At 48.6% G+C, this 26,513-nt stretch overlaps 1 protein-coding gene across 2 annotated transcripts; it reads left to right on the forward strand.

Moving 5' to 3' along the window:
- The first annotated feature begins 1,309 nt into the window (after positions 1-1,309).
- On the forward strand, positions 1,310-22,496 carry ZNF746 (zinc finger protein 746). 2 transcript variants are annotated; one of them, XM_033098921.1, is made up of 7 exons: positions 1,310-1,394; positions 4,256-4,555; positions 4,685-4,766; positions 5,719-5,832; positions 17,323-17,514; positions 18,579-18,704; positions 19,782-22,496. In XM_033098921.1, the coding sequence occupies exons 1-7, from the start codon at positions 1,371-1,373 to the stop codon at positions 20,834-20,836; spliced, it is 1,893 nt and encodes a 630-aa protein (XP_032954812.1). In that variant the 5' UTR covers positions 1,310-1,370; the 3' UTR covers positions 20,837-22,496. The 2 variants fall into 2 exon arrangements, with proteins under 2 accessions (XP_032954812.1, XP_032954813.1); XM_033098922.1 differs by having other exon boundaries at positions 19,785-22,496.
- The last annotated feature ends 4,017 nt before the right edge of the window (positions 22,497-26,513 follow it).

Consider the following 26,513-nt stretch of genomic DNA (forward strand, 5'->3'; position numbering starts at 1 on the left):
CGACAGAAATCTGGAGCACGTGGTGCGCACGTTGGTTCCTCTTTAGGAAGGAGCCCCACTTAGAGGAAATTCCGAAGGGAAATGCATCCTTGTGGCCACGTGGGGGCGGCCTTCAAAGGCTCCTTCCATCCGCCGGCTCCGTTTCGCCTCTTTAGGACTTTCTCCAATTTACTTTTTTTCTCTCCTTCTTGTTTAAAAATATTATTCTTGTTATTACAAAATATTATTACAAAATTTTAAAATTTGAAAAAGTTCGAAAATGTATAAAAATGGCCTCACTGTTAAACTACTTAGAGTATATGCTTCCGAACTTGTCATTTTATATATATACATATATACATACATATATATATACACACACACATATATGTATGTATGTATATGTATATTCATTTTAAAAATAAAAATGGGATCACTCCGGACAGGCGTCTACTAAAATATCATGAACATCTTCCCATACCAAATTCTTCACCACAGTAATTTTAAATGAGAGTATTGTGTTCCACTGTTTATTCCATTAAAAATATTTTTATAGGTAATAAACACGTTACAGAAAGTTCTTGAGTGGCTGCCTACCAGGGTTTACCGAACTACATTCCTATTGTTGGAAGAATTTTTTCCATTTCATACCAAAGGTAGACGTGAGCTTCAGCTGCCAAATAAGTAACTACACAGTAAGAAGCCCAAATCACCTGGCGGGACCTAAAGCAGCAGGCGCGACGTGGCGGTGGCCTAGGGAGAAGGCGCGGGTCCCCTGGGGCGCGCAGGGGGAGCAGGCGCCATCACCGCGGTCACCGGGGGCGGCCCGGCTGCTCCTCGGGGTGCCGGGGGTCCAAAGCCCGAGGCGCTCGCGAGGTGCGGCCAGCGGCCAGTCAGGCTCAGGGTCCGTGACTCAGCGCGCGCCCGGCCGTTTCCCCGGGGTCGGGGTTCGGCAGGTCTGAAGGTCGGGAGATCGAGGGGTCGGGAGGTCGAAGGGTCCGGGGGTCAGGCGGCATCCGCGAGCCGGGGGTTGGCGGGCCGCGGGGCGGGGCGGGGCGCGGCGGGGCGGGGCTGGCGGGCGCCTGCCGTTCGCCTCTCCGGGCTGCAGGTGGGGCTGTGTGGCCGCGCTGCCTCCAGGAAGCCTCACGGGCCTGCGCCGGCTCCCAGGATGCAGTGTGGACGGTCCGGGCGCTGACGGCGGCGGTGCGTCTGCGGACTGAGCGGCGCGGGCCGGCCAGCGGAGAGCGCGGCGACGCGGGCGGGGAAGGCAGGCCCGGCGGGCGGCGCCTGCGGAGAGGCCGGGGGCCGGCCTGCGTGGGGCCGCGCGGCGGCGGCGGCGGCGGCGGCAGCGGCGGCGACTTCCTCCGGGCCGGGCCGGACAGCGCAGGGCCATGGCCGAGGCGGCCGCGGCTCCGGTAAGGGCGGCCCGCGCGCAGGGACGCGCGGACTCGGGGCCCGGGGCGCCCGGGCCCAGCACACGGCGCCGCAGGCCCTGGGGAGGGGCTCTGGGGGCCGAGCCGGGCCGCCAGGCCTGGGGCTGCGGCGACCGGGGCGCAGGGTCCGCCCGGGCCTACAGCACCCGCCGGCCGGGCCCCCCATTCCGGGCCGAGCCTGAGCAGGGCGGAACCGGCCGTCCCCGCCCCACAGGCCGCCCCACGCCTAGTTCCTGCAGCCCTCCTCGGCTTCCTGCCCCCGCCCCATCCGCGGGCCCCTTCATCTTGGCGCCCCCCCACCCTCCCCGCGTCTCCTTTCTCTGCCCACCGCTCTGCCCTGTGTTCCCTACCCCCCAGCTCCCCCCAGCGGCCTGGTGGCACCTGGGAGGTGTCCGAAGCGGCTTGGATTCCGCAGACACCGAGCACCCTCTGAGTGCCCAGCCCGCTGGGGTCCGAGCGAGAGACAGCTGCCCTGGTTTGGAGAAGCGGGCCGGGCACCAGCCCCGTTAAGCATTATTTTGTCCTCACAACAAAACTAGAGAGTAGGTACTCATTCTTTCTGTCATACAAAAGGAAAACCTGAGGCCTAGAGAAAGTTAACTGGCCCGGGATTACACAGCCAGAAAGTGTGTGAAAAGACACAGTCTCTCTGTGTTCAGGGACACGCTGCCCTGGGGGCAGCAGACAGGTACATTGGGATTAATAGTGCGAAAAAGAAAGAGGTGAGTGCGTCCTGCATTGAGGTAGGAGCGTGTTTGGAGGCAGAAGAAGGAGAGCAGGGGCCAGCCTCTGCTCTCCGCACCCCTTCCTGGCCGGTGCCTCTGTGATTTGAGCTGGGCTCGCAGGGAAGGCTAGAATTTCAGGTGGGGAGGACAGTTGGGGCACAGAGATGGGCAATGCCCGGCATGTCCATGGAACGGAAAGGTGTCCCTGCACCTGGTCAGGAGGCAGTGGGAGAGGAGGCTGCCGGGAGAGTTGAAAGGGGTTTAAATACCTGGCCTTCATCACATGGGTTGAAGGATCTGGAGTTCTCTTACCATCCTCAGCTCTTCTCAAGCAAAGTGTTTTCTGCTTCCCTGGCAGGAGTCTGGGGACAGCCCCATATCATCCAGCCACCATTTAGTAAGGAGCTGGGCTTGAGCAGAAACAGCCTCCACTTCCCACCAAATAGTGTGAAGGCCTTCCCCGGGGCGCCGTGGCCCTGTTAAAGTGGTAAGAAGACTGCGAGTGCCTTATTGTTTATCAAGTAGGAGTTTACACGGATGCCCTTTCCTGCGACGCGCAGACTGGCACGATGGCAGTCAGGTGCACTTGGAGGCTGAGTGAGGAGGACCTCAGTGGATGGGGAGCTGGGCGATGAAGTGAAAGGACACTTCTGGAGCAAACTCTCGGAGGCTGGGATCCTGTGGCCCAGAGAGGGATCAGGGGAAGGGGAGGAGATGCCGGCCTCCGGGCAGAACACCTGCCTCCGAGAGCAGGAGTCCCCGGCACGTCCTTTTGTTACCCTCCTGCAGCTGTCTCCTGTCCTGCTCCTCTTTGACGGTTTTTTTGGCCTCTGCTCAAACTCTCCTGTCACTGTTTTCTGAGGTGCCCATCCGTGTTCTAGTTCTCAGTGATTTTCTCTAAATGAACCCACATTGTTTCCTAGTAGTCACTTTATTTTGCAAACAGTCACCAACCATTTGTTTAGGAATCATTTCCAGAATGTTGTCAGGAACCATTGATCCTCAGGTGCTGCTGGAAAAATGTACCAGTAGCGAGCGGGACCGCCTCTCTCTGACCGGTGGGTCAGATCTTCAGATATGGGTGTGGGTGGATCAGCCCCCACCCAAAGCAAAAAAAAAAAAAAAAATGTGCCCTTTCCTCAGTTTCCCCAACTGCCGGTCATTCAAGCCACTATGTGAACTTTCCAGCGACAGGGAAGTCACTGGTTGGGGAAGCTCCCTCCCTGTCGTTCTGGTGGTTGCTGTGCATATAAAATCTAATGGCATGTGTCTTACCATCCCTACCAGTCTGTGAGGTGTGTCACTGATCCTGGGGCAGCTACAAGAATGTCTGAGACCATACATCTCCCCTTGGGCAGGAAGGGTGGGTGAAAAAAAGCCAATCTCAGGAGGTCCAGGGGACTTGTGTTGTATCAAAAAGTGTATGTAACTCTGGGCTGGTGGAGATTTGCAGTAATGGCGATTTTTAGTTTTGGGGGGGAGGGTGGGTGGCGACTGGGGAAGAGACAAAATCAGATTGTCCTATGGGGAGAGGAATTAGCCATCAGATGTTTATGTTTATTAAAAAAAGACATGAGATGCTTCAAAGAAGGCGGTTGAGCAACACTCTTGTTTGCTGTTTTAATGAGCCAGCTGACTTTTTTGCTAGGTCATCGTCAGTAGAGAGTTCCTGTGCGATTGTGAGGGGAGGTGCTGGCTGGGCTCTAGGAAAGCTGCAGTTTACTATTTCTCCACTCCAACGCCCCAGCAGTGCTCCGTCACTGTTTATTAGCAGAATTGCACTGAGCAGCTGCCGCGGGCCATGTGCTATGCTGTGAAAAGGGGCTTTGCTGCCTTCAGGGCTGGTAGAGGTGGATGCAGGCGGTGACTGTAGGGGTGAGTGCCGCCATAGGGGGTCTGCACAGCGTGCGGCACCGGCCTGGAGGAAGGCGTCCACCCAGACCGAGCCGATATCACACCCAGAGGAGGTGATCGCTAGGCTGATCTGGCATGTGGCACAAGGCATCCGCACTTTTCACATATGGGCTGCTGTCCCCAGCCCAGCTCCCCACACCTAGGGGAACGGGGCTCACAGCCGGTAGAATAATTGATACTGGTTGGTCTGTCTGTTTCTGAAAGATTTCTCCGTGGACGATGGCGGCTACAATTCAGGCCATGGAGAGGAAGATCGAATCGCAGGCTGCCCGCTTGCTTTCCCTAGAAGGTCGTACTGGCATGGCCGAGAAGAAGCTGGCCGACTGCGAGAAGACGGCCATGGAATTCGGGAACCAGCTGGAGGGCAAGTGGGCCGTGCTGGGGACCCTGCTGCAGGAGTACGGGCTGCTGCAGAGGCGGCTGGAGAACATGGAGAACCTGCTGAGAAACAGGAACTTCTGGGTCCTGCGGCTGCCCCCAGGCAGCAAGGGGGAGGTCCCCAAGGTAAGCCTGGCCACCTGGGGTGGGACAGCCTGAGGGGCTGTGCCTGGAAGTGTGGGTGAGCGTGCACGACACCTGTGGTTCCAGGTGTTTGTGGCTTTGGATGACACGGCTATCTGTTTCTCGGAGCAGGAGTGGGGCAAGCTGGACGAGTGGCAGAAGGAGCTCTACAAGCACGTGATGAGAGGCAACTACGAGACGCTGGTCTCCCTGGGTAAGGCCTGCTGCTCACGTCTCTGAGATCTGGGCCGTCCTCACACTTCCCTCTTCATGCTGCTGGGTTTTATCGCAAGGATGTGTCACGAGAAACTTGGACCATGCAAAGTGTTATCTCCTCCTCTCCCCAAAGATGAGCGCTGGGTCACTGAGTCGAAAGCTCCCTTCTAGACGGCAAACTTCATGGGATGCTGACGGCGGTCGGGTGGCCCCTCTCCCAGCCAGGCGTGCCGCATGGCCGTGTCCCTTCTCCTGCCGAGACGTGGCCTGGAGAAGGCTCCTACCACTGTCAGATCCTGGACATAATGACCCACATTTGAGAAAGACTGGTTCTTTAGTCTCCTCTGACTGAGCCACGCGGCCTTGACTGACGCCCCTCCAGGTCCGCGGGGGATATGGGCAGACCATGCTTCTTGCAGCTGGCCCTGTCTTTGTGCTCGAGACTTTGTTCCCCGAGCCTCTGGGGCTGCTGCGTATCGTCCTCAGGCGATACCCCAGGAGGAGAAGAAGGCCTGGGCTGTTTCTTCCTGGGCTTACTTCCTCTTGGGATGTTTCTGTGTGACCCCGGATCTGGAAGTAGTGAGGCCTTGTGAGGATGGGACCAGGTGCAGGAGTGATGGTATATTGCAGTTTGCAGAAATGTACTGCTTCCCAATGTGGAGACTCTAGACCGGAGTTTCTTCACTTTGGTACTGTGACATTACGTGCCAGGTGACTGTGCTATGGCATGCTTGCCCCCACCCCCCAAGTGCCAGTAGCACGTCTCCCCCAGCCCCTACTCGTGACAACCAAAAATGTCTCCCTGGAGCACAAAATTGCCTATCGTTGAGAACCACTGCTCTACACCAGTCACGAAATCTTATTTGTTGGCCATCCTTGGTTTCCCAGCTGCCTGTTCCCAGCTCTGGATGGAACCACGTGGCAAAGCTGACCTTTCTCTCTCTCCTCAGACTACGCCATCTCCAAGCCCGAGGTCCTCTCCCAGACTGAGCACGGGAAGGAGCCGTGCAGCTGGCGCCGCGCTGGCCCCAAGGTCCCTGACGTCCCTGTGGACCCGAGTCCAGGTGAGGGGCTGCGCGGAGGCCAGGCAGGCACCAGGCGTCCAGGTGGAAACGGAAGTGAAGGGCCAGGGAGGCGTGGCCTTCTGAGTTCTGTTTTACAGTCGAGTTATGAGCCAATGTTCAGCTAACACTGGGAACGCTTCCCAATGTGGAAACAGGCAGCAAACCAGGTCTTTGTGGAAAGAGACAAAGCCAGTGGATCCGAATTAGGGGAAGTGAAGGACGGACACTGATAGGGAAGGGAGGAGTCTATTGAAGACAAAATTTAAGTCATTCATAGCTTTATGAAGAGTCAGCCTCCATCCAAGACCCAAACCTCATTTAAATCCCTAAGTAGCCGCAGCATGTTAGCCCGTTAGCCACATGTTAACCTCGTGTTTCACTATGATTTCGAACCACGGGTTTATTTAAGGTGCATCTGGGTACCTGCTGTCACTCTCAGACTTTCCTGGAGCTAGTCAGCGCCCCTGAAGGTTAAGGAAAGGCCAGTGGATACGTGACACAGGTGGCATGGCTGAAGCCGCTTGACCAGGGAGACCCGCCTCCTCCATGAGATCCCTCGTCTGTGCCCCCTGCCTTGGTTTCCCTTTCATCTGAGCACCCGTGTTACTAAAAAGGCTTACTGTGATTAATCTGTGATGAACGAAATGCCTTCCACGTTTGCTGTTTCATCACAATTAGCTTTTACTTTTCCAAGGGCCGACCATTTGCATAACCGACTACATTTTCAGCGTTCAGGAGAGCCCTCACTGGGTTAGGTGCCAAGGACAGTCTGGAAGCTAGAGGACAAAAGGACAAAAAGAGGGTCATGACACGGGGCTTCCAACTTCTTAGCCTGAGTGGGGGGTTCACGGTGGGCTTGTTTTGTTACATTTGTAACACACGTGGAAGCCTCTCTGCTTTCCACACTGTGTTTACTGAGTGAAGAGGGGCCTGGAAAAGTGGTAGCTGCTGCCGTGCCTGGTGACACTCACAGGCTCTTCTCTGCCTGGAGCCTGTCATCTTGAATCCCATGTGGCCTTAATCCCCGCCCGCCTCGGTGCACGAAGCAGCGACCCCCAATCACCCCTCTGGGCATGGTGCAGCCCCTGTCGGGCCGCCTCTCCCTCTTCTCTCCAGCCCCTAAGTCCCCCGGCTGTGCTTTGTGGCAGCCAGGCCTCAACAAGACCGCCCCCCCGCGGGCTCTTCCCTGAGTGTCCCCGCTGGCATTTGCTCAGATGAGACCTGGCTCCCCTGCAGCCCTGCCCTTCCCCATGGCCCTCTGCCCGGGCCTGGCAGGGGTCGGTGGCCTTGTGCCTCCTTCCCGCTGTGCCACGTTCCCCCTCCTCCCTGGAAACCTGCATCTTTGAAGCAAATGCCTCCTGTCTCTTTACTGCCTTCTGCAGACCTCTTGGCCTCCGTCACTCTCATCTCTCTCCTGCCATCATTCTTGGTGGTGGCAGCATCCACGAAGGTGGTCCCCCGAACACCCTGGCCTATCCGCTCCTTTGCCCCCCACCTTCCACTCCCTCTCAGCCCCCGCCTGAGGTCTTTCTCGCCTCTCGACAGCAGTAAGGCCCTTCCCTCGTCTTGCTGTCGTCCTGTCCTTGCCGGTCACGTGTCCTAGTGCCCTGACTCCAGTCCCTCAGCGCCCAGCGTCCAGCTCCTGGGCACACGTCATCGTCACTGCCCTGTACACATCCTTAGCTCCCTCACCCCCTTGCTCATTGCATTCACCCGGCAAAACCATAACCCTGGGGGAGCCTGTCTGCACCTGCTCCCAGCTGTTCCTCACCTGGGAGCTTGGCGTTCAGCGCTGCCCCGCGGTCACTGGTGTCTCGCTCCACTTGTAGCCCGGAGGTCGGCCGACTGGCCCACAGGACAGATCGCCCACCATCTGTTTTGGTGGCCGACCAGCTTCGTTTTTATACTGAGGAAGCATTGTTTAATTGTAATGAAACAAAACACTGCCGCCGCCCCCACGCCCCCGCCCGCATCTGTGCCCAGCTCGCTGTCGGCTCCCGTGACCATGACAAACTGTCGCCCCTCCAGTCAGAGAGCCTCCTGGGCCACCTTGTCAGGGACCAGGGCCCAGTACGTCTCACCCGGCATCTACCCCGCGCACTCCTGACCTGGACAGACAGTGGTCTGCCCCGCAGCCCCTGCCCCCCTTCTCTGCTGTCCCCTGTGCCACACCCCTGGTCCATTCCTCTCCCCTCTCTCTTGAACCGCCCCCCACCACCACCACTCCTGTCAGGGCCACCACAGGCCTCCTGACCTGTTGGTGACATTTGCCACCATTGGGAACTCACTTCTGGATTCACTTCTTTGACTGACAGGACACCGCCTCTCCTGGTTTTCCTCCTGCCTCACTCACCACTTTTCCTCTGCTGTTTCCTGTCATTTCCCTCCCCGTGTTCCAGGCTGGCCCCGACTCCGAGCTTTTCTACAGTGCGCTCTGCCCGACTGCTTTTCAGAAAGCTTCCAGCTCAATCCATTACCTCCTTCAGGTCTCTGCCTAAATAGGACTTGCCCTGGTCATCCTCTTTCAAAGTACAGCCCCTCTCTCCCCCAGGACTTCTAGTCGCCCTCTCCTGCTTCCGTCCCACAGCGGGTACCATCTAGTATGTATATTTCATATTTATAGTTTACATATGTCTGGTCGCCCCTCTATTAGAATGGAAATTTCAAGAAGACAAGGCCTTCTAATGTGTTTTGTTCATATAATCAGATGAACAAAAGAATTCTAGAATACTGCCTAGCACAGAGTAGGAATTCAATAAATATTTGTTGACTGTATGTTGTGCTTCATAATTTAAAATATGTGTGTGTGAAAAAACATATTTCTGATGCAATTTAAATTCCTTTTTAGATCTCTTTCTCATTCTTCCCTAGAGTAACCATTGGCCTCCAGCTGGTATTTATCCTTTCCACCCACATTTTAAAACTTCTCTTATGCACACATGTGGCCATAAATAATATATAATGTGGTTTACTGTGTTTTGAAAAATGACATAAATGTCATTATGTTTATCACTCAATATTTTGTATTTCAGATTTATCTCTGTTGAGGCATATAGATCATTTTAACAGAGGCTTAATATTCCAAAAGCAACTGTATGACAATTTATTATCCATTCCTCCATTAAGTTGCCCTTTAGCTATCTCTGATTTTTCACTCTCACAAGCGGCGGCACTACTTGTGACATTCTCGAACCTGCCTCTTTGTGTCCGTGTGCTGGCCTCTCCCTGGGCCTAGACCCGGAGTTGGAGTTGTGTGGTACAGAGGGGCTGGTCTGTCCCTCTGCCGTGGCCACAGGCTCCCGGTGGGCACATGAGCCCAGCAGTTAGGAAGTACCGGTTTTTTCATGTCTGTGCCCACTTTTCAGAATTAGATGTTTGCCAGCCTAATGGAGGTGAAATCCTATCTTGTTTTAATTTGCATTTTCCCAGCTGTGGTGAAGTTGCTCATCCTTTTCACAGGTTTATTTGGTTTCTTCTCCAGTGAAATGTCTTTTTCTGTTTTTCTACTGTTGTTGTCCTTTTCTTATTGATTCAGGACTTCTTTATATGGGTTCTAGCCACTAAGCCTTTGTCTGTTATTTGCATTACAAACATCTTCTCCCAGTCTGCAGCAGGTCTTTTCGCTTTGGAGTTCTCACACAGAAGTTTAAATTTTGGGGGGAGTCAACATGGCAGCCTTTTCCTTCATGATCTGTGCTTTTTTTTGTCTTAAGATACCCTTCCCTACCTCACTCCAGGTTAGAAAGACATCCTCTGGCATTATCTTATAAAACTTTGAAAGTTTTGCTTTTCACATTTAAGTCTTTAATCCGTCTAGAATTAATATTTGTCTAGGTTACAAGGGAGAACTAAAAAAAAAAAAATTTTCCCCACAAGGTCGTCTACTTTTTCCAACAAAATTTGCTGAATATTCTGTTTTTTCTGTGAATATTTGTAATGCCCGTGGGTCATGAACCAGGTTTCCCCACATGCATACACGGCTTCTGGACTCTTCTGTTTCTTGGTCTCTTTGCCTGTGTCTGCACCAACTTGGACTATCTGAGCTTCATAGGGAAGCCTTGCTTTGTGGCTGACCAAGCTTTCCCTACTTGCTCTTCAAAACTTTCCATGGCTGTTCCCGGACCTTGGTTCTATATGAGTTTCAGAATGTTTACGTCAAGTTCCCAGAAAATCGTGTTGGAATTTTGATAGGAATTACCTTTACTTTATAATCTCGTTTCTGGAGAATCACCCTCATTACCACACTGAGCCCCTCCATCCGTGGGAAGACATCTGGTGAAGGCTTGTGTGTGTGCTTGAAAGAGGTTTACTGTTTTTTCCTTAGAGTTGTTATTTTTATTATGAATGGGATTTTAAAATCAATTACATGTTTTAAACAGTTATGACAAGTTATGGCTGTGCTGTTGACTTTGTTTAGTAAAAGAGAAATTTTGCTCAACTCTCGTATTAGTTCTAATGACTTGTCAATTTAGATTCCTGGATCCTTTTATGTGGACAGTGGCACCCTTCGCAGATAACACAAAAGTTCGCTCTTCTTTTTAAATATTTGTAACTTTATTTTTCTTGTTTAGTAGTTTAGCTAGGACCTTGTTGAACAGTAGTGGTGATAGCTGGCCTCCTTGCCTGTGGATGCTTCTAGAGTTTCAGCAGTAAGGATTATTTTTGCCATAGATTTTTGAAGGTACCCTTAGCTTAAAGAAGTTTCCATCCACTGCTGGTTAAAGTTTTTATTGCGAACAAGTGTTATATTGTATCAAATGGTTTTTCTTTTTTTGAAATACTATTTCATTTCTTTAAAACATTGTTACTGTGTATTATACAGAGGGTGCCAAAAAAAGTGCATGCACATTTTAAGAAAGGAAAAAACTGTATTAAAATTGTAATACTCCATACATACCAACACCAAAAAATGAATACAAGGCATGTGTAAACATTTTTTTGGCACCCTCGGTATATATTAATGTAACATAAACGAAATACAGACAGAACAGAATTCAGGTAAGGTTTAAATACTTACAGTAAACACCCATCTTCCCAACAGCACAGCATAAGGAATAGCTCACAACCAGACCCATCCATGACCCCATTGTCCCTCCCTGGTCACATGCTGTCCCTTCCTCTTACAGATAAACAGAAAACTCAGAAACAGACGTGATCAGCCCCTTGCTTTTCTTTACATTTTTATCCCCTATGTGTGCATTCCTAAATAACATTTAGTGTTGCCCGTCTTTGAACTATTTATGAATGAGCTCATACCCTGTATATTCTTCTTTAACTTCCTTTTTTCATCTGACGTTATGTTTTTGAGAGTTGTCCATGTGGGTGTCGTGTAGTTGTCGTGCATTCATTTTTACGACTTTCGCCATATTATAGTTTCTTATGGATATGACACAATGCATTTATTCCTTTCACTGTTGGTGGGTGTTTGTTGTTTCTAACTTTTTTGCTTTTAGGAACAATGCTATCGTGAAAATTCTTATGCATGTATACAAGTTTCTCTAGGTGTAGACCTGGGAGTGGAAGTGCTGGGTCATAGCACAGAGGCATGTTCGACTTTTCCAGGTAATGTCTGAGTGTTCTCTGAGGTGGGGGTACCAGTGGGCGCCCACCATTGGGGCCCCGGGGTCCCCACTGCATCTCATCCTCACCAGCCCTGGAAATGCCTTACATTTTAATTTCCGCCTATCTGGTGGGAGTGAAATGGTTTCAATTTGTAGCTTAAAACGTGCATTTTCCTAATGAATGAGGTTGGGAACTATATCTTCTGTTTATGGGCCACTTGTCTTTCCTCTTCTGTGAGATACTTGTTTATGTCTTTTGTCCGTTTTTCTTTTCCGTTGTTTTCCCTTTACTTACTGATTTGTAAAAGTTCTTTACGTATTTTGAATATTAATCTTTTTGTTGGGTATGTGTATTGTTGATATCTTTTCCATTTATGGTCTAGTTTGAAGAACAGATGCTTTTAATTTTAATATACTTGGATTTACTAGTTTTTACCTTTGTGGTTGATCCTTCTTATGTCATAAACAGTTAAGAAATTTTCCTCTACCTCCAGGTCCTAATACACCATCTCACATTTTCTACCAAAAGTTATGCCTTTCACATTCAAGTTCTTAATCTATCTGGAATGGATTTTTGTGGTAGTGGGAGGTCAGCACCCTGGTTCTTTCTCACAAGCACTTCTTTCTGTTTGTTCTTTCAGGTAAACTTTCGAAGTGCTTTATCAAGTTCCATGAAAATCTAGTTGGAATTGTGGTTGGAATTGCATTCATTCTATTAATCATTCTATTTTGAATAGACTTGGCCCTTTTACACTAATGAGGCATGTTATCTGTGAATATTGTAAGTCCCTCCGTTTAGCTCATCTGTAATGTCTCAATGAAGTTTTATAATTTTCTCCCCAAAGAAAAGGTCTTGTACGTTTCTTTGTTAGAACATTCCTAGGTTCCTTGTATTTCTTTTTAATCACTATTGTCCGTGGTAGCTTTTTAACTCGCATTTTCTGTTTATTGTTGATGTGTGCTTGGGGCTTGGGGCAGGGAGACCCCTCTCCCGGTGCTTTTTCTCATGCAGTGTGGCCTCAGTCATGTGACATCCCACTCTCTGCCCCATTAGGCATCCCACCAGGGTTCCCACCAGGGACATACCTCAGTGGAGAGTTTGGGAGCAAGGGTTGGACAGATCCAGACCTGCCCAACCTTCTTCCCTTGGGCATCTGGCCACCCCCTGGGGACAGGTTGTCTCTGCTGCTCTGCTGGGGACAGCCTCCCTAACCATGTCCAGCTGGTGACTTCCTGATCCTGCGGTCAGTACTAAGAACCCCTCTTGCCCACAGATGAAGCCTGCATCCTCAGTTGTCAGTAATAAAAACAGTTTGCCCTCACCTGCCATTTTCTTTTGTTTTATCTCTCTGTTAAGATCCATGACAGGGAAGAAAAATGATAAGTGACAGGCTCCCTTGAAAACCTAGTACATCGTATACAAAAATGCAGTTGTCTTTCATTTACTGATATTTCTGTCTAGGAACCATGCTAAAATTCTCATTAATGCTAATAACTTTTCTAATAATTGATGATTCTCAAGTTTTCTGAAAAGATAATCATATCTATGAGTAATAAGAATTTTTTGTTTCTTTTCAAATCTTTGTGATTTATTTTTCTCTTGTTTTATTGTGCTTGCTGAGAACTCCCAGAAAATCCTTAAATAGAAGTGACAGCAGGTATCCTATTGTTTCATGATTTTAAAGAGAAAGCTTCTTAACTTTTCACATTGAGTATATTTGTTTTCTATATTTGTTTGTCAGTGCCCTTTATCAGGTGAAAGCAGTTTCCTATATTTCTGGTTGACTAGATATTTCTAACAGGAATAGCTGTTGAATTTTTGTGGAATGCCATTTGGGTATCTATTGAGATGATTGTGTGGTTTTTCTCCTGTAACCTGCGAATATAGTAAATAATGTTGTGTGCTAATGTTGAACCAACCTTGCAATCTGGAGTAAACCTAACTTAGTAAACCTAAGCTTTATGTACATTGCTGGATTTAGTACTAATTATTTTGTTTAGGATTTTTGAAACTTTGTTCATGAGGCTGGCCTATAATTGTCCTTCTTTCAGACTGTCTTTGTCTGGTTTGGATAATAAAGGTATAAGCTAGGGAATGTTCCCTCTGTTTTTATTTGCTCAGAGAGTTTGTTTAGAATTGGAATTATCTATTCCTTGAATGGTTAGTGGAAAACACTAGTGAGGCCATCTGGGCCTCAAGTTTTCCCTGTGGGGGAGATGTCTGTCTACAGATTTAAGTTCTTTAATAGTTTTAGGACTATTCAGGTTTTCCATTCCTTCTTTAGTCAGTTTTGGCAAGTTAAAGTTTTTTGAAGGAATTTCTCCATTTCCGCAGAGTTTTCATACTACTTGTAATAACATTCATGATAGTCTCTTTATCTTTTTAACTTCCGCATCTGTAATTATATCCCTATTCTTCATAGTAGTTATTGGTACCTTTTTTTCTCTAATCTTGCTAAAAATATATTGGTTTAATATTCTCTTCAAAGAACCAGCTTTTGGCTCTCTGTATTCTATCTTTGTTTTCTCTTTTATAATTTATACTTTATTATTTCCTTTCTTCTACTTTTTAAAGGGTTTTATTGTTGATGTTTTTTCTTTTCCAACATCTTGCATTACTACTTCACCCACTAATTTTCCACCTGTCTCCTCTGTTTTTAATATAAACATACAAGGCTATAAAATTTCTTCTAAGTACCATTGTGGATGCAGCCCACACATTTTGATAAACAGCATTTTCATTAGCATTGGGTTCCAAATATCTTCTCATTTTCGTTGTGATTTGTCCATAGAGTCTTGCATTATTTAGAAAGCAAATATGTATTTTTTTTAAGTTTTAGTACATATGAGGAGTTTGGAGATAGCTGTTATTGATTTCTAACTTAATAGTGTTATAGTTAGAAAATAGGTGTGTAAAATATTAATCTTTTCAATTTTACTGAAGTTTATTTTGTGACTTAGAAAGTATTTATTTTTCCTTAATGTCCTGCATGGCTTGGGAAACATATGTGTTCCTGGCCTTTAGACTTTACTTATGTCTGTTGGATCAGGTTTGCTATTAGTGTTCAAATTTCCTATTACCTTTAGTCAGCAAGACTTACCAGTTACAGGAAGGTATGTCAAAATTTCCCCGCGAAGAAGGTAGATTTGTTCATTTCTCCTGGTGTTCAGTCAGTTTTGCTTTATTATTTTAAAGCTACATTATTAGATTAAAATTTTAGCATTATTTTATCTTCCTGGTCAGTTTACCATTGCGCTGTAGTTCTTTTTCGTTTCTACGAATATTTTTGTTTAAGTCTGTTTTATCTGATATGGTATAACTACATCTTTTTAAAAAATGTTTGTTCTGGATTAGTGTATCTTTTATTCTTTTACAGTGCTTTCGCATCCTTCTGTTTTAGGTGTGTCTCTTGTAAACTACCTATAGCTTGTTTCCTTGTATGATTTAGTCTGATCACTTTTACCTTTTAAATGTCCATACAGCAGCCACATGTGGCTATTAAGCCCTTGAAAAGTGCTGTAAAGATGAAATACATATATATTAAAGTGAACATTTTATTTTATTTTATTTATTTTTATTGGGGAAGGGGAACAGGACTTTATTGGGGAACAGTGTGTACTTCCAGGCGTTTTTTCCAAGTCAAGTTGTTGTCCTTTCATTCTTAGTTGTGGAAGGTGCCGTTCAGCTTCAAGTTGTTGTCCTTTCAGTCTTAGTTGTGGAGGGCGCAGCTCAGCTCCAGGTCCAGTTGCCGTTGCTGGTCGCAGGGGGCGCAGCCCACCATCCCTTGCGGGACTCGAGGAGTTGAACTGGCAACCTTGTGATTGAGAGCCCGTGCTCCAACCACCTGAGCCATCCGGGAGGCAGCTCAGCTCAAGGTGCCGTGTTCAATCTTAGTTGCAGGGAGCGCTGCCCACCATGCCTTGTGGGACTCGAGGAATTGAACTGGCAACCTTGTGGTTGAGAGCCCACTGGCCCATGTGGGAATCGAACCGGCAGCCTTCGGAGTTAGGAACATGGAGCTCCAACCACCTGAGCCATCGGGCTGGCCCCTAAAGTGGACATTTTAGATATATTGGGTTAAATAAAATATATTGTTAAAATTAATTTCACCTGTTTCTTTTTACTTTTTTAATGTAACTCCTAGAAAACCTAAAATGAGCTGTGTGGCCCACGTTGATTTCTAGTGGACAATGAGTGCTGGTCTAACCTCCTTACACTGATGGTGGCCACTAGTGTGGTTGGATTCTTAGCCACCATCTTACATTGCGCTCATAGACCTTGGTCCTGCCTTGTCTGTATTTCTGTTTTTTTCCCCACCCCTCCCTTGGGAATTATTTTGATTATTTTCTCCTCAAACTACTATTAGTTTTAATTAATGTAGAAGTGACACATCTTCTGTTTCTACTCTTTCAAAGTTGACCTCAAGAATATTGTTCTTCTTGAATGCACCCTTTAGAAGTTATTTTTTGTGGGTCTGTTGGTAATGAACTCAGTTTGTATGCGTTTGTATATGAGTTATATATATGTCTGAAAATATCTTTAGTCCTATATTTGAAAGATGTAATTCTAGTTTGTTAGTTTTCTCTTAACCCATGGAAGGTAATTTGCTGCTATTAAGAAGTCAGTTTTGGAATATTCTCAGCCATTATTTCTTTACATAGTCCTCTTTACTCATTTGTCTATTCTCTCCTTCTGAGATTTCTGCCCACATGTGTGGGAACTTCTCATTCTGTCCTCAGCTTCCCTTTCATATATATATTTTTAATGTCTCAGTGCTGGTCCATGGATTATTTCCCCAGATCTATCTTCCAAGTCATTAATTTTCTTTTCAGCCATGTTCAGTCTGTTGTTAAGCCATCCATTGAGTTTTTCATTTATTTTGGCATTTCTAGAATGTCCACTTAATTCTTTTTTAAATCTGCCTTTTTTAACATAATGTCCTGTTCTTGCCTTAGAGATTCTGTTCTTTATTTCTTTGAATATTTTAGACATACTTATGTTACTATATGTTTCAGCTTATTTTTTCTGTAGTTTTTGGGAGTGAGTTTTGCCGTGACTGTCATACTGTTTGGATCCTTTTCTGGTCTGTAAGTTTAGTTTTTAGTAGGGCCCCTCGTGTCCTGCTTTGTGGGGCAGGTTTGCATTTGCCTGTGGGCCTCCTGGGTTGCTGTGGTTCTTAGTCAGTCTTCTGTGAATTTCTCAGGTTAGGGTGTCTGCACCATGTGGGTAGTAAGAATTTAGTGTGGGTAGTAAGAATTTAGTGTGGGTATGGGATTCTGATTTCTCATGAGGGGTTTCCCACCCATGGCCCTGGACAGGTGGGCAGCTTCATTATAACACCCTCGGATGGAGTTTTTCTGTCCCCATCTCACAGCTGGGGCAGGGCCCTATGGCTACTGGCATCGCACAGGCAGCTCAGCTCTGCTCTCGCCTCGCTTGGACAGGAAAGCCCAGCCCTAAGGCCTGCATCTGGTTCCAACAACTCTCTGGGCCACTTGGCTCGCACTGGAACTCTTGATTTGACTTTGTTTTCTCTTTGATTCTCATATCTGGAATCTTTCTTGTACTCACTTAAATAACGTGTGTGGAGATAAGGTTTTGGGGAGGTTTAGAGGTAGATTTTATCTAGCATTTCCGTTTAAAGTGAGAGCAGGACCTCTCTGGAGCAGCTTAGTTTTCCCCATGGGCCAGAGGTTTAACTCTGAGAATGAGTTCACGTGTTCCTCACCCTTTCCCACCCTCCCTGTGTGCACAATACTCTGTGACCTCATGCTTTGCCCAGAAGACCCTGTTTGCTCTTGCTTTCCCTTCCCACCAGACACTTGTGCTGTTGGACCTTTGTTAGGTCCATTTCCTTGGCTGGATGTGTGTCAGCTCCAGGGCTAAGGGGTCCAGATGCTGTGTGCTCACACACTCTTCTTTTCTTAGGCTCGGGGCCCCCAGTTCCTGCCCCTGACCTCTTAATGCAGATCAAGCAGGAGGGCGAGCTCCAGCTCCAGGAACAGCAAGCTCTGGGGGTAGAGGCTTGGGCTGCCGGACAGCCAGGCATCGGGGAGGAGCCATGGGGCCTTGGCCAGCTGGATTCCGGAGCAGGAGACGTCTCTACTGATGCTGCCTCTGGTGAGTGGCTGAGCTGGGGAGCAGATACCAGGAATGGGATAGAAAGGCTGGGACTAGGGCAGGGCCTGGGGGAAGGAGTTCCTGGAAGCTCGCTGAGCTGTGGGAGCGGTGAGCGCTCAAACAGCTGGCCTGGCCAGCTTAGAAGTTTTCCCACCTTTAGGCAGGGGCTGTACTGAGGGACATCTTGTGGACCCCTCTGGGTGCTGTGAGGCTCTTGTCCTGGGATTTCTCTGCCTCACTTTCATCATGTTCTTGCCCCAGCATTGGGCATTTAAGTCACCAGTTGCCTCATATGTGATGTTTGTCTGTAGTCGAATGATATTTCCATGCTACTGACTGAGGCGTTCGACTTTACCCCACGAGCTCAGTGTCTAGAAAGGAAGTTTAGGAAAGCAGTGTACATTTTTCTATATTTTTGTGTTTTCAAGAATGAATAACAATAGGAAATTTGTATACTTTAAAGTAATCATTTATTTTAATAAAATGTAGCACTTTAACTATATTTACTTAAAAATATACCGTGTTTCCCCAAAAATAAGACCGAGCTGCACAATCAGCTCTAATGCATCTTTTGGAGAAAAAATTAATATAAGACTGGGTCTTATTTTACTATAAGACCAGGTCTATATAATATAATATAATATAATGTAATATAATATAATAAATATAAGACTGGGTCTTATATAATACCGCGTCTTATATTAATTTTTGCTCCAAAAGATGCATTAGAGCTGATTGTCTGGCTAGGTCTTGTTTTCGGGGAAACATGGTAAATACTGTAATCATTTTCTGTGGGTTTTTGACACAATTTGGAGAACAAACTTGAAATCAGTTAACGCAGTGAAAAGGTGAAGGAGGAACTGTATAAAATAGTGACGTCTGAGCTTCCTGGTGCCTCAGAGAAGGGGGCAAAAGAAAACTGGGTTCAAGAGAGGCGGGGTTGTTATGCTGGTGCAGAAAGCCCCAGGTGGGGTCTGGTGGGTCTGCCTGCTTCTCCTGTCCCCTGGGGTTTTCCCACCCACTTCTTGCCCTAACCCACACGCTCTGATCTCTCTTCATTTCAGGCGTCCACTCCAACTTTTCAACCACTATCCCACCGAATTCCTGGCAGGCAGACCTCCCTCCACACCATCCGTCCTCTGCATGCTCAGATGGGACTCTGAAGCTCAACACGGCGGCCGCCACGGAAGGTAGGGGTGGCGGAGAGGGGACGGGAAAGGCTGCCTCAGCCCGAGCCCTCGTTCTTCTGGGTGAACTGCCCTGACCTTTCAGTCAGCAGGCATTTAGGTCTTTGTGATGTCAGGAGTCCGTACAGTCTCTTTTATTGCCTTCCAAATTCTTATACTTGAGCAACCTTCCTTGAGCGTGTCCATGTTTCCATCTGTTCTTGTCTCGTGTTAACCAGTCCATCCTGATAAGTCGAGGCCTTGAGAGGGTTACCTCCTGCCCAGACTCTGAGCTGGCTCCTCTCTGGCGTGGAAAAAACAAAACGAAACCAGAACCACTTCTTAGATATCAGCACTACTGAAGACAGGTGTGCGAAGGCCAGAATGGGGAAGAACAACTTCCAAATTTATGTATTACTTTTCTGTTCTGAAGGCCAGAGTAACATAATTTCTATCCTTTTTTAGTACCCCGACATGTGCTGAAAAGCCTAGATCCCTGATATAAAACTTCAGGATACGAAATTCAAGTACATTTACATCAAATCAAGCACATTTTTACTATTTCACTGATGTTTTTACCATTAGCTGCCTTTATTGGATGCTTACTGCCTGCCAGATGGCATGTGAAGTGTCTTCAGACGTGAGCTGTTTGACCCTCCCCCGGCCCGGTGACTGGGCCGTTCACAGATGCGCTGCTGGTTAAGAAATAGCCTGCAGCCCACGGCTGGTGGGTGGGTGGGCACGGTGCCACCTCACGTCTGCCCAGGCCCAGCCCCAGCTTCTGCCTGTGGGTACATAGCCACGGTGGTCAGTGTTCCTGCCTCACCATTAGCCTTAACAGCCAAAGTGGAAGTGGAACCTGGTGAGCGATGCCACAGTTGTTTTACTTGTGAAGGTTCTAGAACAAGGATGTCCTCAGGATTTGAGGCAGCCACCTGAGCTCCTGTGGGACACTGCTGAGCTGGGTCCTGAGGCTCCTGGGGTTCAGTGTGGTGGTAGTGGGGTGGAGATGCTGCTGAATCTCCAGATGAAATGATCATATCTTCGCTTTCAAAGTGGGTGAGGGGACAGAATGATTCCTGGTCTTTCTGTCTTTCTCAGCAGATGTAAAAATTGTGATAAAGACAGAAGTCCAGGAAGAGGAGGTGGTGGCCACACCAGTGCACCCTACTGACCTAGAGGCCCACGGCCCCCTATTTGGACCAGGCCAAGCCACAAGGTTTTTCCCCAGCCCTGTCCAGGAAGGAGCCTGGGAGAGCCAGGGCGGCTCCTTCCCCAGCCAGGACCCTGTGCTGGGGCTGAGAGAGCCAGCCCGGCCTGAGCGGGACATGGGTGAGCCCAGCCCCGCGGTGGCCCAGGATGAGACCCCTCCAGGGGACTGGCTCTTTGGGGGGGTCCGGTGGGGATGGAATTTCAGGTGTAAACCTCCTGTGGGCCTCAACCCGAGGACTGGGCCTGAGGGGCTGCCCTACTCCTCCCCTGACAACGGAGAGGCTGTGCTCGACCCAGGCCAGGCCCCGAGACCCTTCAGTGACCCCTGTAAATACCCTGGCCGGACCAAAGGCTTCGGCCACAAGCCAGGCCTGAAGAAGCACCCAGCCGCGCCCCCAGGGGGGCGGCCCTTCACCTGCGCCACGTGTGGGAAGAGCTTCCAGCTGCAGGTGAGCCTGAGCGCCCACCAGCGCAGCTGCGGGCTGCCTGACGGGGCGCCCGGGGCCACAGGGGCCGCGCGAGATGGCAGTGCCCTGCGGTGCGGGGAGTGCGGGCGCTGCTTCACGCGGCCGGCCCACCTCATCCGGCACCGCATGCTGCACACGGGCGAGCGCCCCTTCCCCTGCACCGAGTGCGAGAAGCGCTTCACCGAGCGCTCCAAGCTCATCGACCACTACCGAACCCACACGGGCGTGCGGCCCTTCACCTGCACCGTCTGCGGAAAAAGCTTCATCCGCAAGGACCACCTCCGCAAGCACCAGCGCAACCACACAGCGGGGGCCAAAGGCCCGACTCGGGGCCAGCCGCTGCCCCCACTCCCGGCGGTACCCCCAGACCCCTTCAAGAGCCCTGCCTCTAAAGGACCCTTGGCCTCCACAGACCTTGTGACCGACTGGACTTGTGGCCTGAGTGTCCTGGGACCCACCGATGGTGGGGACCTGTGAGGCACCCCCAGGATGGCCGGGGCTGTCTCAGCCCTCTGACCCCTGCGGGCTTCAAGTGTAAAAAGTCCCATTTTAGACGCCAGGGTGGTGGCAGACTCGTAGGGGCAGAAGTGGAGACTGGGAGAACCAAATTTCCAAATTGCTGAACTGATCACTGGAAGAAAAGAAACTCGAACCGTGCAGCTTCCACCTCTACACCAAGTAGAATTCTCTGATTGTGAAACAGCACCATAGAATTATAAGTAATTTAATTACGAAACTTTTAAAAAAATTCTTTAAGAAGCTGGAAAATAGTAGTAGCACGAGTTTAAACTTTCTTGCGTACTTTTGGTTTCTGGAGCTTGTGTTTACGTGGGCTTGTGTCCTTACCAAGTCTGACAGTCAGTGTGCTGGCAGGTTGGTTGGCTGGGGACACCGTGAGGACCTGGACCTCCCTTGGCCCCCCTGACTCCTAGGCCTGGGATGGTCTTAGCACAGAGTTCCAGGGAAGCTGAGACCCCTGCTCTGCCCAAGGCCGGCCGGCCTGGGCCTAGGGCTCCAAGACCCCGGGCAGTGAGGCCAGCTGGGCACTGGGACCAACTCATCCCAGCAGGGAGGAGGACAGGTCCAGGAGCAGCCAAGTCCGTTCCCAGCTTGCTCTCCATCTGAAAAGGCCCCCAGCAGCGCTGGCCCTACTTGTGTTTCCCGATTACGGGCAACCTGCTGCCCCTATCGGAAGGGAGGTCAGTGGTGTCACCCTCTTCTGTGACTCCCGGGCCTCGTAAAGATGGTTTGTCTGGAAACACAGTGTTAGTGCTGCAGAGGTGACGAGGTGGGGGCAGGGGGCACCGTCACCAGCTAGTTCCCAGCAGAGCCAGGAACAAAGCCTGGCCTGCCGACCCCACTGGGGGCTGCTTTCCACTCCAGTGAGATGCTTCTGTTTCCTCTTTGTGTAGTGTTTTTTTCATTGTCAAAAATGCTTTCACATCGCATCTCATTTGATCGTTACTGTGACCTTGTGAAGCACACAGGGCAAGTGCTCCTTCTTCTTAGAGATGAGGAAACACATTACTCAAAGGGGACACATCAGCCTTGCACCACAGGTGCGGGTGGGTGCCAGCAGTTAGGAAAAGCCTCAGGTTAGACACACCTCGTCCTCCTGGAACCGCAGTTTTGGGGAGGAAAGCGTTTCATTTTTGCCCGCTTAGAAGAGTCGTCCCCCCTCTGCATGAGCAAAAGCGTCAGGCGTCCGGCTTTAGCTGAGCCCCGGCCTCCCTGGTGTGTGTGCTCCCAGCGAGGTCTGAGAGGCTGGCTACGTACGGATGGTGCCTGCTCCTTCCCCAGCTGACATCCTAAAGGTGGAGTCAGACATGGGTCCAGGCTGCTTGATTTCACCGCAATGCTGTCCCCGCCACACAGGTATCCATTCCCGTTTTGTCGAAGCTGCCACTGGGCCCCTTACCCGAAAGGGGTGACTTGTTTCCCCTTGGAGAAGAGACCAGGGCTGCCGTCCATTCAGCTCCCCCATGCGTACTTTTATTAGGCAATAGACTAGTTAAGAAAATTGTTTCTATGTACTGTATATTTTGTATCTGTTTACACTTCTAATTGATATAACTGATATTTTGAAAAACAAATGAAGAGGAAACATCCTGTTAAAATAAAACCTAACCAGCACCAAGTTGATTTGGTGGGTTCCGTTCTTAGACCTGCGTCTCTGGCATTGATGCCTCTAAACACAACCCCCAAGGGAGCTGTGTGGTCAGCTCACGGCACCCCCCTTCAGCACTTGGTCGCAGTGGACCCAGGGAGGCGACGATCCCTGAGAACTAGGAATGGAAGATTCCAGAGCAGTTTCACTCGGTGGAGATAAACTGACATTTGGAGGGAGATAATCCTGGTTTGTGTAATTCAGTCTTAGATAATTTGATACGATGTACATGAACATAGGAAGGTACGGGAGGAAAAGTGCAGCCCCTCACCGAAAAGCGTGTGCCAGATGTTTTCTCCGTGCGGCTTTCCCTAGCCGGACTGAGGCGCGGAAAGGATGGGTGATGCCTGTAGTAGTGTCCCGGGACTTGGAGTGAAGCCCGCCCGATGTCGTTAGAGCCAGGCTGACACCATATTGCCACCAACCAGAGTTAACAATAAACATTTCATCTCATGTTTTGAGTCTCCACCACCACCGCCCTCCCCCCAGCCCCCATGCCCTGCATGCAGGAATCTACCCCTGCCGGAACCCTCGACCATTCGGTGGTGCACTGAATGAAACACTCCTATGCTTCTGGTTCGGCTGCCAGGACAGGGCATGGGAGGAGGGGGTTTAGGTGAGGTAGAGGGGAGCGTTGGGTTCAGACATCCAGAAAGGGGCGCCCAGTCAGTCGTTAGACCAGACCCACCACTGCTCACAAACTTCTGGGAACCCTTGCTCTGCCACTGCTCTGAAGTATCCTACTTAGGCCAAAGCACAGTGGTTCCTTCCTATGTTAGTTTCCTATTGCTGCTGTGACAAATAACCACCAACTTTGTGGCTGAAGCCAGCACAGATTTATCTTACAGTTCTGGAAGGCAGAAGTCCATAATGAGTCTTAGGGGCCAAAATGAAGGTGTCCGCAGGCTGGTTCCTTCAGGAGACTCCAGAGGAGAATCTGGTGCCTCGCCTTTTCCAACTTGCCCTGTTGCGCGGCTTACCTGGCCCCTCGTGAGGTGGCCCCTTCCTGTCCTCATCTGCAGCCCCTCTTGCATCTCACCCTCTAGGTGAACTGAAGTGCCTGCCTTGCCCTGACTGCCGTGCTGTCCCATGTCCCTGCATATGTTCCCACTGCATACAATGCCCCCTCACTTCTGGCCCACCCAGTACACTCCTTAGCCCTGTGGCTTAGTGTCACGCAGCCATCCCGTCTGATGCCTTCCCTGTTTCTTCATGGATCTTTGCTCAGACTCCCTGTGTCAGCTTATTAGCCTCTCCCCTACTGTGTATATAGCATGTTCCTGGAAATGTGTTTAAAGGTGTATGTATAGAAAGGAGGCACTAGACTTCCAGATCACAAGGAAGTCTTTACTTCCCTGACAGCTATGAAACGAAGCTGCTGATTTGGCATCATCGTCACGGTCCTTTAAACCCTGAGTATTGTACAGTGTATACATGATTATTTAAAAATATTAAAAGCACAATTTAGACATTAAATATGTACAGTTAAATAATTTCTGTCTAAATTCTGGGGGCCAAAAAAGTTTTTTAAAATGCACATATTGTGGATTGTATACGCTGAACACACTCCTGATATGAATATCTGGACATTCCAAATGGAATATAATAAAGATAAATATAGAGCTAGGATAGAAAAGAATACGGGGAAATCGTAGTGTACCAGAAATGAAGACAAAACTGAACACCCACATTGTAAGCAGGTGAGGAGCAGCTGCACCTGCAGCGGGGGTAAGGAGAAGGGCATAGGGGACTTGCCCCCCCATCAAGGTTAAGAAGTCGGAACTGACGCCTCCAGAGAAAAATCTCTTGAAGACCTTGTCTTTAGAAAATACATAGTTAAAAAAAAAATGCACCCCAACACCAAAAGATGTGTTAGTCGGATCCTTGAGAAGTGGATGCTGAGACACAGCTTGAAGTACAAGAGGTTTACTGGGGAATAATGCCTATGAAAGGTAAAAGGAGGAGGAAGCAGGGTTTTGCAGGCCAAGTCTCACCAGGATGCAGATCCAACATCCGTGCAAGTAAAGGAGACGCAGAACATGATGCAGCTCTGACAAAGTTTCAGCCAACTGAACAAAAGGTTCTAGTGCAAATGCTGCTTGTTAGATAAGTCCTGTGTTTGGGCAGAAATGACCAGACCCGAGGACCCCACCTGTTACCCAAGAAAAGCGTGACCTGAGCTTGAAAGCTGAGGCATTTCCTGAAGGTGGTAATAACTGAAACTGTCAGTTGATTGCACTCCTTGAAGTTGAATGGCAAGTTCCTGAATAGAGATCTCAGTGGCATAACTCCACGGCTGCCACAGGGGACAAAAAGCTTATCTGCCTCAGGCTGGGTTCTGGGGAATGGTAGTGGATGGGGCAATATCTGTGTGTTTTTTTTTTGAAAATCCAAAACCACAGCTATTACCCTGTGGAGGTTGGGATTCAAATTTACATTACCCACAGGCCTGATAAATTGATATAAAAATTGGACTTAAGCCAATTACAGTACTTGAGGTTTCTGGCTGAAGGGAACACAGAAACAGGAGGAACTATCCCACAATCCAGACCACAAACCTGGCTCAATATAAGTTCACAATCATAAACTGCTAAACCCACAAGGAAATGGTCCACCATTAGTGAGAACACAACATAACAGCTGGATCAAAAATCCAAGAACTTGAATTCATGTAAAGATCATCCAAAATAGAACATAACTTGAAAGTTTTATAAGATTTAAAACTAACGGCAGAAAGTGGAAGGAAAAGCATGGTAAATAGAAATCACTAAACCTTAAGAAAAATCAAGATACTATTAAAAAGAAATATTTGGGGAAAAAAAACAATTTCCAAAAATATATACAGTCACTGAAATTTCAAAACAAAACAAAAAAACCTCAGTGGACTGCTTAAACAGTAGACCTAGACACAGCTATTAGTTAAATGAGAGATGAGACACAGAATGAAGGACAGAGATAAAATGATAGATGGAAACATGAAATGTTAAAAGCATAAACTAGAAACACCTACCATATATCTATCTAGTCAGATTTTCTCATCTAGAAAGAGATAATTAGGAAATCAGGAGAATAATCTTTTTAAGAGAATGGCTGACAATCTTCAAGGATTGATGAATGACAGAAAAATAAAATCTTCAAGAGAAAAAAGAGAAATTGACATCAAAGGAAAAATATTAGATTGACAATAGACTCATCTATGATAAAAACAGAGGTCAGAAGACAGTGGACTAACCCAAAGCAGGGAGGGAAAATAACTGTCAACCTCAATTTTATACCCTGATCAATCGTCATACACAAACAAAACCAAATAAAGATGTTTTCAGAAAATAAAAACTGAGGGCCGGCCTGGTGGCTCAGGCGGTTGGAGCTCCGTGCTCCTAACTCTGAAGGCTGCCGGTTCGATTCCCACATGGGCCAGTGGGCTCTCAACCACAAGGTTGCCAGTTCAATTCCTCGACTCCCACAAGGGATGGTGGGCCCCCTGCAACTAAGATTGAACACGGCACCTTGAGCTGAGCTGCCTCCCGAATGGCTCAGTTGGTTGGAGTGTGGGTTCTCAACTACAAGGTTGCTAGTTCGATTCCTCGACTCCTGCAAGGAATGGTGGGCTCTGCCCCCAGCAACTAAGATTGAACAGGCATGTTGAGCTGAGCTGTCGCTGAGCTCCCAGATGGCTCAGTTGGTTGGAGCGCATCCTCTCAACCACAAGGTTGCTGATTCGACTCCCGCAAGGGATGGTGGGCTGCACCCTCTGCAACTAGCAACGGCAACTGAACCTGGAGCTGAGCTGCGCCCTCCACAACTAAGACTGAAAGGACAACAACTTGAAGCTGAACAGCACCCTCCACAACTAAGATTGAAAAGACAACAACTTGACTTGGAAAAAAGTCCTGAAAGTACACACTGTTCCCCAATAATGTCCTGTTCCCCCTCCCCAATAAAATAAAATAAGAAAAGGAAAATAAAAACTGAGAATGTACTATTCAT

The sequence above is a fragment of the Rhinolophus ferrumequinum genome, chromosome 26, assembly GCF_004115265.2.
Source record: "Rhinolophus ferrumequinum isolate MPI-CBG mRhiFer1 chromosome 26, mRhiFer1_v1.p, whole genome shotgun sequence".
Classification (NCBI taxonomy): domain Eukaryota; kingdom Metazoa; phylum Chordata; class Mammalia; order Chiroptera; family Rhinolophidae; genus Rhinolophus; species Rhinolophus ferrumequinum.

What these genes read in the sequence shown, in the direction of transcription:
- ZNF746 (XM_033098921.1), top strand. Translation starts at nt 1,371, where the DNA reads ATGGCCGAGGCGGCCGCGGCTCCG. An exon ending in CCCTGTGGACCCGAGTCCAG is followed by an intron (nt 5,833 to 17,322) that starts GTGAGGGGCTGC and finishes TTCTTTTCTTAG; the next exon opens with GCTCGGGGCCCCCAGTTCCT. An exon ending in CACGGCGGCCGCCACGGAAG is followed by an intron (nt 18,705 to 19,781) that starts GTAGGGGTGGCG and finishes TGTCTTTCTCAG; the next exon opens with CAGATGTAAAAATTGTGATA.